Source organism: Ranitomeya imitator, chromosome 2, assembly GCF_032444005.1.
Source record: "Ranitomeya imitator isolate aRanImi1 chromosome 2, aRanImi1.pri, whole genome shotgun sequence".
NCBI lineage: Eukaryota > Metazoa > Chordata > Amphibia > Anura > Dendrobatidae > Ranitomeya > Ranitomeya imitator.
Window position 1 is genome coordinate 262710720 of NC_091283.1, and position 18414 is coordinate 262729133.

An 18414-nucleotide genomic window follows, 5' to 3' on the forward strand; every position below is an offset into this window, starting at 1 on the left:
ATATTTTGCATTTTCATAAGGGTAACAAGAGAAATTGTTCCATACAATTTGTTGTGAAATTTCTTCTGAGTACACCAATACCCCATATGTGGGGGAATACTACTGTTTGGGCACATGGCAGAGCTTGGAAGGAAAGGAGTGCCATATTGGAGAGCAGTTTTCTGGAATTGTTTGTGGGTGACATGTCACATTGTCAGAGCCCCTGATGTGTCTAAATAGTGGAAATCCCCCACAATTGACAGCATTTTGGAAACTAGACCCCCCCAAGGAACTTACCTAGATGTGTGTTGGGCACTTTGAACCTCCAAGTGCTTCACAGAAGTAAATTACGTAGAGCCGTGAAAATAAAATATTTTTTTCCACAAAAAATTTCTTTTTGCCCTCATTTTTTTCCAAAGGGTAACAGGAGAACGTTGTTGAGCAATTTGTCCTGAGTATGCTGACACCCCATATGTGGGGGTAAACCACTGTTTAGGCACACGGCAGAGCTCGGAAGGGAAGGAGCCCTCTATTGGAGAGCAGATTCTGCTGGAATTTTGTGGGTGACATGTCACATTGTCAGAGCTCCTGAGGTGCCAGAACAACATAAGCCCCCAAAAGTGACTGCATTTTACAAAAGACTTCCCTGAATGAATTCTTCTAGTGGTGTAGTGAGCAAACTGACACCACAGCTGTTCCATAGAAAATTATACCATTGGGCAGTGAAGAAAAAATAATAAAATTTTTACCACTAAAATATCTTAATCCCAGATTTTATATGGGAAAATAGGTATATAGGTAAATGGTCACTGCACCCATAGGTGAATTCACAGAGGGGTGTCATTTCCAATTCCCAGAGGGGTGTCATTTCCAAAATGGGGTCACTTCAGGGGGGATTCTGCTGTTAAGGCATTTTGGAGAGCCGTGACGTGCCAGAACACAACAGAATCTCCCTGAAGTGACCCCATTTTGGAAATGATACCCCTCTGGGAATTCATGTATGGATATAGTGACCCTTTTCACTACATGGATGATTTCCAGAAACACATAGTGGAAGTTTTAGAGCAAAAATTGCAAAAATGTCATTGTAGTGCCCAATATATTGTGCCCAGCTTCCCCCCACCTACCCCCGGAAAATGTTAATTCTGCTCTACTGAGATGTGTCTGTCACTAAATAAACCAAATGCTTGAATGTCAAAACAGTTTAAAAACGTGGTTCTGTGTGGAAGATTGTAAATCAGTCATGGAGGCATAAGGCCGGCAATGATGGGCATTGTGGGCAATAATAGCGGGTATCATGCCTCATTCCTCTCTTGGAACATACACGACATCTTCTCTGGGGATCTTTCTTGTTTCAGTTGCTGGAATGAGCACAATAAAATGTCGCTCAGTGAGTCTTCTGACATCCTCACATTCTAAAGGATTGGCGGGGACAACATTTTCAAAAACAAGATTTTCAATGACCTTTTCCTGATAATCAAGGAAAGTATCTGCATTTCCCGCTTTTTTGTATAACACAAAAGAATATGTGGCCACCTGAAACAAATAAATGACTAACTTTTTATACCAGGTATATGATTTTCTTGATACCTGGTATGGCTGTAGAAGGTGATCTGCACGGTCCAGACCCCCATATATTTGTTATAATTAGTGATGAGCGAGTATACTCGTTGCTCGGGTTTTCCTGAGCATGCTCTGGTGATCTCCGAGTATTTGTTATTGTTCAAAGATTTAGTTTTCATTGGAGCAGCTGATTAATTTACAGCTAGTAGCCAGCCTGAGTACATGTGGGGGTTGACTGGTTGCTAGGGAATCCCCACATGTAATCAAGCTGTCTAGTAGCTGTAAATCATTCAGCTGCAGCAATGAAAACTAAATCTCCAAACACTAACAAATTCTCGGAGACCACCCGAGTGTGCTCTGGAAAACCCGAGCAACGAGTATATTCGCTCATCATTAGTTGTAATAAATGACAGACACAGGTTTTGGAGTAGTGGATCCCTGTTGCTCTGCAGTGGCCCTTGTGGCATCTGTGTGGATCAAGCTCAGGATAAAAATATCTTTTTTATCCTTAAACTTAAGGGCAAGCAGCTCTCCATTATGTAAAGCCCCTGACTGCCCCTTTCACACCATTTCATTGACCAATGATTGTGGAAACCCCTGACCGTTTTTGTGAATAGTCCCACAAGCCCCCATGTTACGTTCAACCAAACTTATAAATAGGGGTATGCTGGTTTAGAAGTTGTCAACATACAGATTGTAGCCTTTTTTTCATAAAAAATGGAGTTTAAAATGTTTTTTTCCAGATGTCCCCAGATAAGTAGGGCATCCTGGTGGGTTTAGTTGTCTATCTTTCCCCTCATAAATGCGAAAAGCTGATGTGTATCCGGTTGAACTCTCACACATTTTATAGAACTTTATTCTGAACCTTCCGCTCTTAGAAGGAATAAATTGCTTGAGGTGCAGTCTTCCTTTGAATTTTACAAGGGACTCGTCAATGAAAATGTCTTCTGTTGAGGTGTAGAGCTTTAAGAACTTTTCTGTCAAGTCTTCGATAATGGGTGATTTTGAATATTCTGTCATGTTCTGGGGCATTTCTGGGCAGGTATTGACTGTTGTCGTTAAAATGCCAAAATCACATAAGCATTTCATAACGGGTCCTAGGAAGAACGGCAGAAAACATTGGGGTGGCTTGGACAGGGCAGTTGGAACAATAGGACAGAATGCTCGTTTTTTTAACAAGCCCCATAGCGATTGTAAGTCCTAAAAAAGTTTTCATTTCTAGGACATTATTTGGTGTCCATAAATTTGACCTAGCATGATAGGATCGCGGATTCTGGCTGATGAATTGGGATGCATATAAATTTGTTTGTAGGACAATATGCTCTAGCAAGCTAATAGAAAACTCTGACGTGATGTGACTGACATGACCATATTATTGTCGAGTCAACTGAGAAAAGCCTTATTTTATTAGCCTAACCCTATCAATAACCCTAACTTTAGCCCCAAAGCTAACCCTTACTATAGCACTAACCCTAACCTGCCTTATCTTTTTTTTTTTACTTTATAATAAGATTTCTGAATGACACAGCTGTTGCCAGCAGCACTTGTAACACTGTTTCTCCTCTAATCTCTCACTGACTGGAGATCTGAGGAGAAACAGCGTTTTTATGAGGCAGATCGCCCGGGAAAGTTCGTTGCTACAACAAACTGTCCAAGTGATTTGTCTCATTGGCTGGTGTGACGCTGATGTCATCAGGACCTGAACCACTCAGATCTCGATGAGGTCGGGGGTCACAGTAAGCTTTGTGCTTTGTCGTTATAAGGTACGTGGGGATCCCAATGAGCACAAAACCGCCGACCGTAGACAAACGGTAGATAAACATCGGCGCTAGCAGGGCTTTGTGCAGCGCTGATGTTTACTGTTGACGGTCACAAACCGGTTAAGTTAAGGGTACATTCATTTCTGTCCAGGCCATTTTCATGAGTTTTATTTGTTTTTTAAATTCTGTAAGCATGGTTGAAAAGCAATGTCTGACTTAAATTTGGTCATTTTCATAGATTTTTAATTTATTATTACTAATAAAAGTAGTAAAAATAATCCCAAAATATTCTTTAACTACGTAAATAGTAAGAAACTAAAAAATGATAGTGTTGCCCCCTTAAAAATAGTCTGGGTGAAATGATGGAGGAGGATGAGGAAAAAGCCAATCTGCTAAATGACTTTTTTTCATCAGTATTTACACAAGAAAATCCCATGGCAGGCAAAATGACTAGTAATAAAAATTCCCCATTAAATGTCACCTGCTTAACCCAGCAGGAAGTACGGCGGCATCTAAAAATCACTAAAATTGACAAATCTCCGGGCCCGGATGGGATCCACCCCCGAGTACTGCAGGAATTAAGTACAGTCATTGATAGACCATTATTATTCATTTTTAAAGAGTCCATAATAAAAGGGTATGTACCACAGGACTGGCTGTGACGGGGTGTACGGCAGAGCAAGAAGGGGCAACAGGCCAAGGGATGATTCCACAGATTTATTATCAAGAACGCTGGAACAACACATGCAGGTAGATCTACAGAGTCCACAATTAGTCCAACGGAACAGATTCGGGGGCACCTCCCGATAATCCTTGTGCCAGCTAACAAAGCAATAGTCCACACGAGTCCAAGGGATCCCAAAACAATCCCACGAATGACGAGATATGTCCTCAGCTCAAGTCTCGCCCCCTTCGCTTCCGCAGTCACAGATGGACATGGGGTCTTGCCTCAGCTAAGAATCCCCACTCCTTCTCCTTTAAGGATCAACTCACATCTGATCTCAAAATAAGAATGGATTGTCTGAGCTCCTGGGATCCGCCCATGAAGGGGGGTAGGGGTCACACCTTCTATTTAATGGTTGGGTCCACCAGAAGATTCTAGGCTGATGGGCTCCACGTAGTCTATGTAGTATGTACATTTGACTAGCCACCTGCTGTGAGGAAGAATGGCTATTCTTTCACTAGTGGTGTTGACAAAGCTTAATTACATTATAGCTTAGGGCTGCAAGTATTGGGGAAAGGAGACATATTGTTACAGGTGAACTCCCAGCACAAGAAAATACATAAATTACAGCTAATAGAAACCAGAGAACAGTTACATACATCAAATGGCATATTATTCAAATACAGGACAGGGCAAAAGTACATATCATGACAATCCCTTCCCCTCCCAATTTGTGTACGTACCAGGGACCTCTACAGGTCGCTGGTTAAGTACACACAAGCAGAGCGTCACTTACATGTGGCTTCATGCAGCCACGAATTGGCATTGTAGCTCTCCCACATCAGTGCCCAGGAGAACATCTGCAGGCAGACCACCCATCACCCATCATTCCAACTGGATAAGTTGGAAACTTGGGCTGAAAGGTGGCAGATGAGGTTTAACAATGATAAATGTAAGGTTATACACATGGGAAGAAGGAATCAATATCACCATTACACACTGAATGGGAAACCACTGGGTAAATCTGACAGGGAGAAGGACTTGGGGATCCTAGTTAATGATAAACTTACCTGGAGCAGCCAGTGCCAGGCAGCAGCTGCCAAGGCAAACAGGATCATGGGGTGCATTAAAAGAGGTCTGGATACACATGATGAGAGCATTATACTGCCTCTGTACAAATCCCTAGTTAGACCGCACATGGAGTACTGTGTCCAGTTTTGGGCACCGGTGCTCAGGAAGGATATAATGGAACTAGAGAGAGTACAAAGGAGGGCAACAAAATTAATAAAGGGGATGGGAGAACTACAATACCCAGATAGATTAGCGAAATTAGGATTATTTAGTCTAGAAAAAAGACGACTGAGGGGCGATCTAATAACCATGTATAAGTATATAAGGGGACAATACAAATATCTCGCTGAGGATCTGTTTATACCAAGGAAGGTGACGGGCACAAGGGGGCATTCTTTGCGTCTGGAGGAGAGAAGGTTTTTCCACCAACATAGAAGAGGATTCTTTACTGTTAGGGCAGTGAGAATCTGGAATTGCTTGCCTGAGGAGGTGGTGATGGCGAACTCAGTCGAGGGGTTCAAGAGAGGCCTGGATGTCTTCCTGGAGCAGAACAATATTGTATCATACAATTATTAGGTTCTGTAAAAGGACGTAGATCTGGGGATTTATTATGACGGAATATAGGCTGAACTGGATGGACAAATGTCTTTTTTCGGCCTTACTAACTATGTTACTATGTTATGTATGTTACCCCAACCACACATCGCCTGACCCCAAAACCAAAGTTCAGATCCACAGTGGCTGTGGGAATAGTCCTCCATTGTCCACCAGCCAGTTCAATGACATTCCCAGGTCCTCGATGGATTGCCTCAGGCCGAACCACTCGGGGATCAGCCAGTGTGAGGAAAGCCCCTGAGTCACAAAATCCAATAAGTCTCTGTCCATCCAGCACCACCTCCTGCAAGTGCTTACCTTGATGAGCAGAAGTCGTCATAGCTGCAGGTCGCACACCATAAACTCCTAGTGTGCAACATGGGTGGGTGAGGCACAAGGCCAGTCCTCACGTAGTGGTGACACGTCGTCCTCCATGGCACTTGGCTGTACATAATTAATAATACAACTGGGTACAGGATTAATCCTCATTTGAACAGCCGGGCAGGAGGCTTGCAGATGCCCCGGCTGTCCACATCGATAGCATCTGTGCTGGGTCTCACTCCATCCAAGGCGTCCTCTTGGGCGAGGGGTAAGGGAACCTGGAGGCCGGCCCCCACCTGAAGGTGCTGTAGGGTTTTGAGGACGACTCCTCCATGGGCTGGCTGGGCATGAGGCCTGCAGGTGCCCCGGATGCCCACAACCATAACACCTGCGCTCGGCTACTTCCTCTCCTCGTCGTATTCCAGAAAACGCAGTAGAAGCAACTGGAGGCACATTTACACGGGTATCAGCATGAGTGTTGTGAATTCTGTGGCTGAATTCACTCCTGTGGTCACAAGTGGTACTGCAGCCTCTGAGCTTCCTCCCTCAGGTGTTCTGGTGAGCTCGTTAACTGCTTCATTACTTAACTCCGCCTGATGCTGCTATCCTTGCTCCTTGTCAATGTTTCAGTGTTGGATCTGAGCTTCTCCTGATTGTTCCTGTGACCTGCTGCTCTGTATAGCTAAGTGCTTTTTGCATTTTTGTTTCTTTTTTTCTGTCCAGCTTGTCTTTTGTTTTGCTGGAAGCTCTGAGACGCAAAGGGTGTACCGCCGTGCCGTTAGTTCGGCACGGTGGGTTTTTTTTGCCCCCTTTGCGTGGTTTTGCTTTAGGGTTTTTTGTAGACTGCAAAGTTCGCTTTACTGTCCTCGCTCTGTCCTAGAATATCGGGCCCCACTTTGCTGAATCTATTTCATCCCTACGTTTTGTCTTTTCATCTTACTCACAGTCATTATATGTGGGGGGCTGCCTTTTCCTTTGGGGAATTTCTCTGGGGCAAGTCAGGCCTATTTTTCTATCTTCAGGCTAGCTAGTTTCTTAGGCTGTGCCGAGTTGCCTAGGTAGTTGTTAGGCGCAATCCACAGCCGCTTTTAGTTGTGTTTAGGATAGGATCAGGTGTGCAGTCTACAGAGTTTCCACGTCTCAGAGCTCGTTCTTGTATTTTTGGGTATTTGTCAGATCACTGTGTGCGCTCTGATCGCTAAGCACACTGTGTTTCTGGATTGCCTTCATAACACCTGTTATTAGCAAACATAACAGTACAAGGAGCCCTCTAATGATTCTCAATAGAGGGAAAGAAAAAGTTCTGACATCATTTTTTTTTTCTGCTCTGTGTTCATTTTTTTTTTTTTTTCCCCTAGACATTTGGGTGATTCTGGACACAGGTGTGGACATGGATATTCAGGGTCTGTGCTCTTCAATGGATAATCTCGTTATAAATGTACAAAAAATTCAAGATACTATTGATCAGAAATCTATGTTAGAACCAAGAATTCCTATTCCTGATTTGTTTTTTGGAGATAGAACTAAGTTTCTAAGTTTCAAAAATAATTGTAAGCTATTTCTGGCCTTGAAACCTCATTCTTCTGGTAATCCTATTCAACAGGTTTTGATTATTATTTCTTTTTTGCGCGGCGACCCTCAAGACTGGGCATTTTCTCTTGCGCCAGGAGACCCTGCATTGAGTAGTGTCGATGCGTTTTTCCTGGCGCTCGGATTGCTGTACGATGAGCCTAATTCAGTGGATCAGGCTGAGAAAAATTTGCTGGCTTTGTGCCAGGGTCAGGATGATATAGAAGTATATTGTCAGAAATTTAGGAAATGGTCAGTACTCACTCAGTGGAATGAATCTGCGCTGGCAGCTTTGTTCAGAAAGGGTCTCTCTGAGGCTCTTAAGGATGTCATGGTGGGATTTCCTATGCCTGCTGGTTTGAATGAGTCTTTGTCTTTGGCCATTCAGATCGGTTGACGCTTGCGCGAGCGTAAATCTGTGCACCATTTGGCGGTACTGCCTGAGGTTAAACCTGAGCCTATGCAGTGCGATAGGACTATGACTAGAGTTGAACGGCAGGAATACAGACGTCTGAATGGTCTGTGTTTCTACTGTGGTGATTCCACTCATGCTATTTCTGATTGTCCTAAGCGCACTAAGCGGTCCGCTAGGTCTGCCGTCATTGGTACTGTACAGTCCAAATTCCTTCTGTCCATTACCTTGATATGCTCTTTGTCGTCGTTTTCTGTCATGGCGTTTGTGGATTCAGGCGCTGCCCTGAATCTGATGGATTTGGATTATGCTAAACGTTGTGGGTTTTTCTTGGAGCCTTTGCGGTGTCCTATTCCATTGAGAGGAATTAATGCTACACCTTTGGCCAAGAATAAACCTCAATACTGGGCCCAGCTGACCATGTGCATGGCTCCTGCACATCAGGAAGTTATTCGCTTTCTGGTGTTGCATAATCTGCATGATGTGGTCGTGTTGGGGTTGCCATGGCTACAAACCCATAATCCAGTATTGGATTGGAATTACATGTCGGTATCCAGCTGGGGTTGTCAGGGGGTACATGGTGATGTTCCATTTTTGTCAATTTCGTCATCCACCCCTTCTGAGGTCCCAGAGTTCTTGTCTGATTATCAGGATGTATTTGAAGAGCCCAAGTCCGATGCTCTACCTCCGCATAGGGATTGTGATTGTGCTATCAATTTGATTCCTGGTAGTAAATTCCCTAAAGGTCGATTATTTAATTTATCCGTGCCCGAACACACCGCTATGCGCAGTTATGTGAGGGAATCCCTGGAGAAGGGACATATTCGCCCATCGTCATCACCACTGGGAGCAGGGTTCTTCTTTGTAGCCAAGAAGGATGGTTCGCTGAGACCGTGTATTGATTACCGCCTTCTTAATAAGATCACTGTTAAATTTCAGTATCCCTTGCCATTGTTATCTGACTTGTTTGCTCGGATTAAGGGGGCTAGTTGGTTCACTAAGATAGATCTTCGTGGTGCGTATAATCTGGTGAGAATCAGGCAAGGAGATGAATGGAAAGCTGCATTCAATACACCCGAGGGTCATTTTGAGTATCTAGTGATGCCGTTCGGACTTGCCAATGCTCCATCTGTGTTTCAGTCTTTTATGCATGACATCTTCCGTGAGTATCTGGATAAATTCCTGATTGTTTACTTGGATGACATTTTGATCTTCTCAGATGATTGGGAGTCTCATGTGAAGCAGGTCAGAATGGTTTTTCAGGTCCTGCGTGATAACTCTTTGTTTGTGAAGGGATCAAAGTGTCTCTTCGGTGTGCAGAAAGTTTCATTTTTGGGGTTCATCTTTACCCCTTCTACTATCGAGATGGATCCAGTTAAGGTCCAAGCCATCCAGGATTGGATTCAGCCGACATCTCTGAAAAGTCTGCAAAAGTTCCTGGGCTTTGCTAATTTTTATCGTCGCTTCATCTGTAATTTTTCTAGCATTGCCAAACCATTGACTGATTTGACCAAGAAGGGTGCTGATTTGGTTAATTGGTCTTCTGCTGCTGTGGAAGCTTTTCAGGAGTTGAAGCGTCGTTTTTGTTCTGCCCCTGTGTTGTGTCAGCCAGATGTTTCTCTTCCTTTCCAGGTCGAGGTTGATGCTTCTGAGATTGGAGCAGGGGCGGTTTTGTCACAGAGAGGTTCTGATTGCTCAGTGATGAAACCATGTGCTTTCTTTTCCAGGAAGTTTTCGCCCGCAGAGCGTAATTATGATGTGGGCAATCGAGAGTTGCTGGCCATGAAGTGGGCATTCGAGGAGTGGCGTCATTGGCTTGAAGGAGCTAAGCATCGCGTGGTGGTATTGACTGATCATAAGAACTTGACTTATCTCGAGTCTGCCAAGCGCTTGAATCCTAGACAGGCCCGTTGGTCGTTATTTTTTGCCCGCTTCGACTTTGTGATTTCGTACCTTCCGGGCTCTAAAAATGTGAAGGCGGATGCTCTGTCTAGGAGTTTTGTGCCCGACTCTCCGGGTTTATCTGAGCCAGCGAGTATCCTCAAGGAAGGAGTCATTGTGTCTGCCATCTCCCCTGATTTGCGGCGGGTGCTGCAAAAATTTCAGGCGAATAAACCTGATCGTTGTCCAGCAGAGAAACTGTTCGTCCCTGATAGGTGGACTAATAAACTTATCTCTGAACTTCATTGTTCGGTGTTGGCTGGTCATCCTGGAATCTTTGGTACCAGAGAGTTAGTGGCTAGATCCTTCTGGTGGCCATCTCTGTCACGGGATGTACGTACTTTTGTGCAGTCCTGTGGGATTTGTGCTAGGGCTAAGCCCTGCTGTTCTCGTGCCAGTGGGTTGCTTTTGCCCTTGCCGGTCCCAAAGAGGCCTTGGACACATATTTCGATGGATTTCATTTCTGACCTTCCCGTTTCTCAAAAGATGTCAGTCATTTGGGTGGTCTGTGATCGCTTTTCTAAAATGGTCCATCTGGTGCCCTTGGCTAAATTGCCTTCCTCCTCTGATTTGGTACCTTTGTTCTTTCAGCATGTGGTTCGGTTGCATGGCATTCCTGAGAATATTGTTTCTGACAGAGGTTCCCAGTTTGTTTCAAGGTTTTGGCGAGCCTTTTGTGGTAGGATGGGCATTGACCTATCCTTTTCCTCGGCTTTCCATCCTCAGACTAATGGCCAGACCGAACGAACCAATCAGACCTTGGAAACATATCTGAGATGTTTTGTTTCTGCAGACCAGGATGATTGGGTGTCCTTTTTGCCGTTGGCTGAGTTCGCCCTTAATAATCGGGCCAGCTCGGCTACCTTGGTTTCTCCATTTTTTTGCAATTCTGGGTTCCATCCTCGTTTCTCTTCAGGACAGGTTGACTCTTCGGACTGTCCTGGTGTGGATTCTGTGGTGGATAGGTTGCAGCAGATCTGGACTCAGGTAGTGGACAATTTGATCTTGTCCCAGGAGAAAGCTCAACTTTTCGCTAATCGCAGACGCCGTGTGGGTCCCCAACTTCGTGTTGGGGATCTGGTTTGGTTATCTTCTCGTCATATTCCTATGAAGGTTTCCTCTCCTAAATTTAAACCTCGTTTTATTGGTCCGTATAGGATTTCTGAGGTTCTCAATCCTGTGTCTTTTCGTTTGACCCTCCCAGACTCCTTTTCCATACATAATGTATTCCATAGGTCGTTGTTGCGGAGATACGTGGCACCTATGGTTCCATCTGTTGAGCCTCCTGCCCCGGTTTTGGTGGAGGGGGAATTGGAGTATATTGTGGAGAAGATTTTGGATTCTCGTGTTTCTAGACGGAAACTCCAGTATCTGGTTAAATGGAAGGGTTATGCTCAGGAAGATAATTCCTGGGTTTTTGCCTCTGATGTTCATGCTTCCGATCTTGTTCGTGCCTTTCATGCGGCTCATCCTGGTCGGCCTGGGGGCTCTGGTGAGGGTTCGGTGACCCCTCCTCAAGGGGGGGGTACTGTTGTGAATTCTGTGGCTGAATTCACTCCTGTGGTCACAAGTGGTACTGCAGCCTCTGAGCTTCCTCCCTCAGGTGTTCTGGTGAGCTCGTTAACTGCTTCATTACTTAACTCCGCCTGATGCTGCTATCCTTGCTCCTTGTCAATGTTTCAGTGTTGGATCTGAGCTTCTCCTGATTGTTCCTGTGACCTGCTGCTCTGTATAGCTAAGTGCTTTTTGCTTTTTTGTTTCTTTTTTTCTGTCCAGCTTGTCTTTTGTTTTGCTGGAAGCTCTGAGACGCAAAGGGTGTACCGCCGTGCCGTTAGTTCGGCACGGTGGGTTTTTTTTGCCCCCTTTGCGTGGTTTTGCTTTAGGGTTTTTTGTAGACTGCAAAGTTCGCTTTACTGTCCTCGCTCTGTCCTAGAATGTCGGGCCCCACTTTGCTGAATCTATTTCATCCCTACGTTTTGTCTTTTCATCTTACTCACAGTCATTATATGTGGGGGGCTGCCTTTTCCTTTGGGGAATTTCTCTGGGGCAAGTCAGGCCTATTTTTCTATCTTCAGGCTAGCTAGTTTCTTAGGCTGTGCCGAGTTGCCTAGGTAGTTGTTAGGTGCAATCCACAGCCGCTTTTAGTTGTGTTTAGGATAGGATCAGGTGTGCAGTCTACAGAGTTTCCACGTCTCAGAGCTCGTTCTTGTATTTTTGGGTATTTGTCAGATCACTGTGTGCGCTCTGATCGCTAAGCACACTGTGTTTCTGGATTGCCTTCATAACACCTGTCATTAGCAAACATAACAATGAGGTGGTGGCTTAGGGGAACGGGGAACAATGGGGACAGAAGAACAGGGGGCCACCGGTGTTGTGGAGCTGGTAGGCCTCTCTCCATCCTCCAACAGAACCCTCCACTGAGGCTTGATGGTGAGAGCCTCATCAGCTAGAGCTGCAGCTTCCTCCACAGTGGCTGGTCTCCTCTCACGCACCCATTCCCGGATCTCAGCAGGGCACTTGAAGTAAAACTACTCTTTTAGGATAACCTGGAGGAAGGTCTCCCAGGTTAAGGCCTCCTCTGCATCCAGCCAGCGATGACATATTTGTTTGAGTCTGTGGGCATACATCTTGAAAGACACTTCCTCATCACAGGCTAAAGTACGGAACGGAGTCCTGTAAGTGTCTGGGGTAACAGCATAATGTTCTAGAATAGTCCGTTTAATCTCCGCATACTCACAGTTCCCCTGAGGGTCCATAGCTCTATAGGCTGCGGCAGCTCCACCCTCTAAGAGCCCCACCAGATGTCGGACTCGGTCCCTTTCTGGGACTTCCATTAATCGACACTGATGCTCAAAGTCCTGGAAGAAGCCCTCAATGTCGCCTGCAGCCTCATTAAAGGGCTTGAAGTCTTTGTGGGACACTCTGGGGAGTTCCCTCATGGTGGGTGCTGGGGTTAGAGTCTGTCTGGAGCTTCTAGCTGCTTCCAAAGCGATCTGCCTCTCCAGCAATGCCATCTCCTGAGCTCTGTGATTGGCCTCCCTCTCCCCGGCTCTGTGAATGGCCTCCCTCTCCTCGGCTCTGTGAAGGGCCTCCCTCTCCTGAGCTCGTGAATGGCCTCCCTCTTATCGTCTATGGTGGCCTCTTCTCCCAGCAATGCCAACTCCTCCTCGTACCACACAACCCACTGACTTTTTTGGGTATTTACCTCCGGCTGCAGTCTTTCCTCCATTTGCTGTGAGCATCCTTCCTCAGCGTCATCTTGCAGGCGAACTCCTTCCAAAGCCTCAATAAGCTGCTCCTTGGAGAGTCCCTTAAAACGGACTCCTACTTCACGGGCCTTTGATTGTAGGCTCCCCAAAGTCCAGTTCTTGTACTCTGCAGTGTTGGTTCCCGATGTTGGGCCATTGTCCTCCATTCCTTCTGCTCTGATCCCACCGCTGACACCAGTTTGTGACGGGGTGTACGGCAGAGCAAGAAGGGGCAACAGGCCAAGGGATGATTCCACAGATTTATTATCAAGAACGCTGGAACAGCACATGCAGGTAGATCTACAGAGTCCACAATTAGTCCAACGGAACAGATTCGGGGGCACCTCCCGATAATCCTTGTGCCAGCTAACAAAGCAATAGTCCACACGAGTCCAAGGGATCCCAAAACAATCCCAAGAATGACGAGATATGTCCTCAGCTCAAGTCTCGCCCCCTTCGCTTCGGCAGTCACAGATGGACATAGGGTCTTGCCTCAGCTAAGAATCCCCACTCCTTCTCCTTTAAGGATCAACTCACATCTGATCTCAAAATAAGAATGGATTGTCTGAGCTCCTGGGATCCGCCCATGAAGGGGGGTAGGTGTCACACCTTCTATTTAATGGTTGGGTCCACCAGAAGATTCTAGACTGGTGGGCTCCACGTAGTCTATGTAGTATGTACATTTGACTAGCCACCTGCTGTGAGGAAGAATGGCTATTATTTCACTAGTGGTGTTGACAAGCTTAATTACATTATAGCTTAGGGCTGCAAGTATTGGGGAAAGGAGACATATTGTTACAGGTGAACTCCTAGCACAAGAAAATACATAAATTACAGCTAATAGAAACCAGAGAACAGTTACATACATCAAATGGCATATTATTCAAATACAGGACAGGGCAAAAGTACATATCATGACACTGGCGTATAGCAAATGTGGTGCCAATATTCAAAAAGGGGACAAAATCTGAACTCGGTAATTATAGGCCAGTAAGCTTAACCTCTACTGTGGATAAAATCCTGGAGGGAATTCTAAGGGATGCTATACTGGAGTATCTGAAGAGGAATAACCTCAAGACCCAGTATCAGCACGGGTTTACTAGGGACCGTTCATGTCAGACTAATTTGATCAGTTTCTATGAAGAGGTAAGTTCCGGATATGGACTTCTCAAAAGCTTTTGATACGGTGCCACACAAAAGGTTGATACATAAAATGAGAATAATGGGGATAGTGGAAAATATGTGCAAGTGGGTTGAGAGCTGGCTCAGGGATAGTAAACAAAGACGGGGACAAGGGGGCATCCTCTGCGTCTGAAGGAAAGCAGGATTAAGCATAATAACAGACGCGGATTCTTTACTGTAAGAGCAGTGAGACTATGGAACTCTCTGCCGTATGAGTTTGTAATGAGTGATTCATTACGTAGGTTTAAGAGGGGACTGGATACCTTTCTGGAAAAGTATAATGTTACAGGGTATATATACTAGATTCCTTGATAGGGAGTTGATCCAGGTAATTGGTCTGATTACCGTATGTGGAGTCGGGAAGGAATTTTTTTCCCCAATGTGGAGCTTACTCTTTGCCACATGGTTTTTTTTTGCCTTCCTTTGGATCAACATGTTAGGGCATGTTAGGTTAGGCTATGGGTTGAACTAGATGGACTTAAAGTCTTCCTTCAACCTTAATAACTATGTTACTATGTTAATATATTTTGTCAGATTTTGCTCCAGGAGACATACACCGCAAATTAAGTGGATTCTTCTCACTATAATATTGCTAAATACAGGGATCCTAAATGTTGTTTGAGCTCACTGCAAAACTCAGAAGTGAGAGCAGATTTTGCTGGATTGGTTTATAGAAACTCTGTTAGGCCATTTGCACACGTGCAGTATTTTTCGCGTTTTTTTCTATGTTTGACAAGTGTGACCAACCTGTCAGTCAGTTTTCCAAGCGATGCTACAGATCGTTTGGAAAACTTTAACATTCTACAAGCTAATTTCGCTTGCAAAATGCTAAAAAAAAACGGGGAAAAAACGCAAAAAAAAAATGCGGATTTCTTGCAGACAATTTCCGGTTTTCAGGAAATTTCTGCAAGAAATCCGGACGTGTGCACATACCCTTACTGTTCATCAGCCTTTGAGCAACTAATAGTGTGGGAACCTCTGTTTTTCCATTGACAGATGATGGACCTGAGTGGGGACTTGTTTTTTGTGAGATGAGAATTGGTATTATTTCTGCCTACATAACATTGATTGGTTTCTTTTTATTCGATGTTTGGGAGGTAGAATGAACAAACAGTTGAACACCACAGACTACTGGTTCATCCAACAAGGTTTTCTATTAGACTGTGAACTGTCATTTTCTTGGTAAATAATTTTTTTTGCATAGCTTGCCATTTTTAATTTTACAGTTTAAGTAGAAATGTTCAATAATATAAAACTCAAGAATATTTTATTAAAAAAATGTTTTGTATCTTAGCAGATGACTGTACCAGGAGATCAGAGGGACAGCTGACATCTTCAGTTTTTAAATCTGATGATCTTGAGATCCTACAACATGCAACTGAGGGGATTGCTGTTACTTCAGATCTATCATCATCCATTCACAGAAATTATCTGTCATCTGATCCTATGAAACAGGTCCCATCTTCTGATTCATTATTGGCTACTAAGGATAATCAAAGTCACAAAAGAGGTATTGAAAAACAAACTGCTCCTAAAGCAAAGAAGTCATTTTCATGTTCAGAATGTGGGAAATGTTTTAACAAGAAATCCAATTTGGTTAATCACCATATAACTCACACAGGGGAGAAGCCTTTTTCCTGTTCAGAATGTGGGAAATGTTTTAACCATAAATGGCATCTTGTTAGTCACCAGAGAACTCACACAGGGGAGAAGCCTTTTTCATGTTCAGAGTGTGGGAAATGTTTTGCACGTAAGTCACATTCTGTTAACCACCAGAGAGATCACATAGGGGAGAAGCCTTTTTCCTGTTCAGAATGTGGGAAATGTTTTACCCAAAAATCAGATTTGGTTAATCACCAGAGAACTCACACAGGGGAGAAGCCTTTTTCATGTTCAGAATGTGGGAAATGTTTTGCACGTAAGTCACATTTTGTTAACCACCAGAGAGCTCACATAGGGGACAAGCCTTTTTCCTGTTCAGAATGTGGGAAATGTTTTATCCAGAAATGGCATCTTGTTAGTCACCAGAGAACTCACACAGGGGAGAAGCCGTTTTCCTGTTCAGAATGTGGGAAATGTTTTAACCACAAATGGCATCTTGTTAGTCACCAGAGAACTCACACAGGGGAGAAGCCTTTTTTTTGTTCAGATTGTGGGAAAAGTTTTAACCAGAAAGTAAATCTTGTTAGTCATCAGAGAACTCACACAGAGGAGAAACCTTTTTCCTGTTCAGCATGTGGGAAATGTTTTATCCAGAAATGGCATCTTGTTAGTCACCAGAGAACTCACACAGGGGAGAAGCCTTTTTCCTGTTCAGAATGTGGGAAATGTTTTAACCAGAAATGGCATCTTGTGAGTCACCAGAGAACTCACACAAGGGAGAAACCTTTTTCCTGTTGAGATTGTGGGAAATATTTTAAGCAGAAAGCTCTTTTTGTTAGACATCAGAGCAATCACACAGAGGAGAAGCCTTCTTCATTTTCTTAATGTGTGAAATATTTTATTTGGAAATCAGCTGTTAATAAACATCAGAGAGGTCACATAGGGTAGAAGCCTTTTTATATTCATAATGTTGGAATAGTTTTAACCAAAATTGAATCTTCTTAAATGAATTGTCTCTTGTCATTCCTCATGTTTGCTGACAAAAGGATAAAACTAAACTTTATTAATTCCAAATGTAAAACTATACCCATAATTCACCCCCTGAAGTTTAGTCAGTAGGTGACTAATAGAAAAAACATGTACCCCACCCACAGTTCAGTATATAGGGTGAGGTGACGTATACACACTCACTCTCCAAGCCTCTAATTTCTACGGGTTTCATCGTCCTCACCAAAGGCGACTCATCAGGAGACTATTTAATATTGACCTACATTCAAGCGAGACTAGACAAAAAAAACCTAAAATCATGTATCATGTTATCCGAAACAGTCAGAAAACCAGCCACATATTGGCAGATCCCAGACCTCAAACTATATACTTCGTAAGTTTATAAGCCACTCCAGTGTCAGGAATAGATACAGTATAATTCTTGTTTTTCTCCTATAGGGACTGCCCTAGTTTGGTGTTGTAACAGCTGTTAATTAGTAGTGCAGACAAATTGTCCTAGACTAAACTCCGTTTTCAGATGGCCCAATATGTACCACTCAGGGAAAACTTAACTGCTCCAAAGATCAATATCAGCTTCTAACTAATGGCCATGCTGCGGTCTGTCAAGGAATGAGTGCAGTATCGTTATAAAGACTAGGGATGTTTGCAATCTGAATGTCTGGAAGATCTGTGCCATTATTTAGTATGAATATGGAGATTATCTCTGAAAGTTAAGTGTTCCCTGAGCGGTATATACTGTATTGTCACATACTATGTATTCCTGACACTGGAGTGGCTTATAAACTTACAAAGTATATAGTTTGTGGTCTGGGATCTGCCAATATGTGGCTGGTTTTCTGACTGTTTCGGTTAACATGATACATGATTTTATCGTTTTCTTCATCTAGTCCCGCTTGAATATAGTTCAATATTAAATAGTCTCCTGATGAATGAATCCAATGAATATTCATTTCTCTTAAGTAGCTGCACACGTAACCTCTGGCAGCTCTCTGCACACAGTCCCGGCAAGTACTCCGGCAGCTGTTCTCTGCTTGTGACGTCCCTGCCATGTGCTGCTTATAAGCATAAACCGGTTGCTGGCATTGGAGCAGGAAGCTGCGAGGGAGTGCCGAGTAGGTAAGTGTAATGTTTTTTTTTTTTTAATGGTTTCTGAAGGGGCCATGCATACCAGAATGGGAGTGGGGGCCAATTATAAGGATTGGGCCATGCATACCAGGACCGAGATGGGGGACAATCATACCTGACTAGGGATGGGGCCCTACATACTAGGACGAGATGGGGCCCTGAATACAAGGACGAGATGGGGGCCCTGCATACCAGGATAAGGATGGGGGCCATGCATACTACAACACGATGGGGTTACTGCATCCCGGGATGGGGGCAATCATACCAGAATACGGATGGTGCCCTGCATACTAGGACGTAATGGGGTCCCTGTATACCAGGAGAAGATGGGGGGCCCTGCATACCAGGATTAGGATGGGGCCATGCATACTAGTA

At 44.2% G+C, this 18414-nt stretch overlaps 1 protein-coding gene across 1 annotated transcript in view; it reads left to right on the top strand.

The window, feature by feature from the left end:
* Positions 1 to 17003, top strand: part of LOC138663027 (oocyte zinc finger protein XlCOF22-like) — a 30094-nt gene extending 13091 nt beyond the window's left edge. The window contains exon 6 of the mRNA XM_069749081.1: positions 15599 to 17003. Coding sequence (XP_069605182.1) covers positions 15599 to 16704 — 1106 coding nt within the window. The 3' untranslated portion in view covers positions 16705 to 17003. The remainder of the gene's footprint in view (positions 1 to 15598) is intronic.
* Positions 17004 to 18414: the final 1411 nt, after the last annotated feature.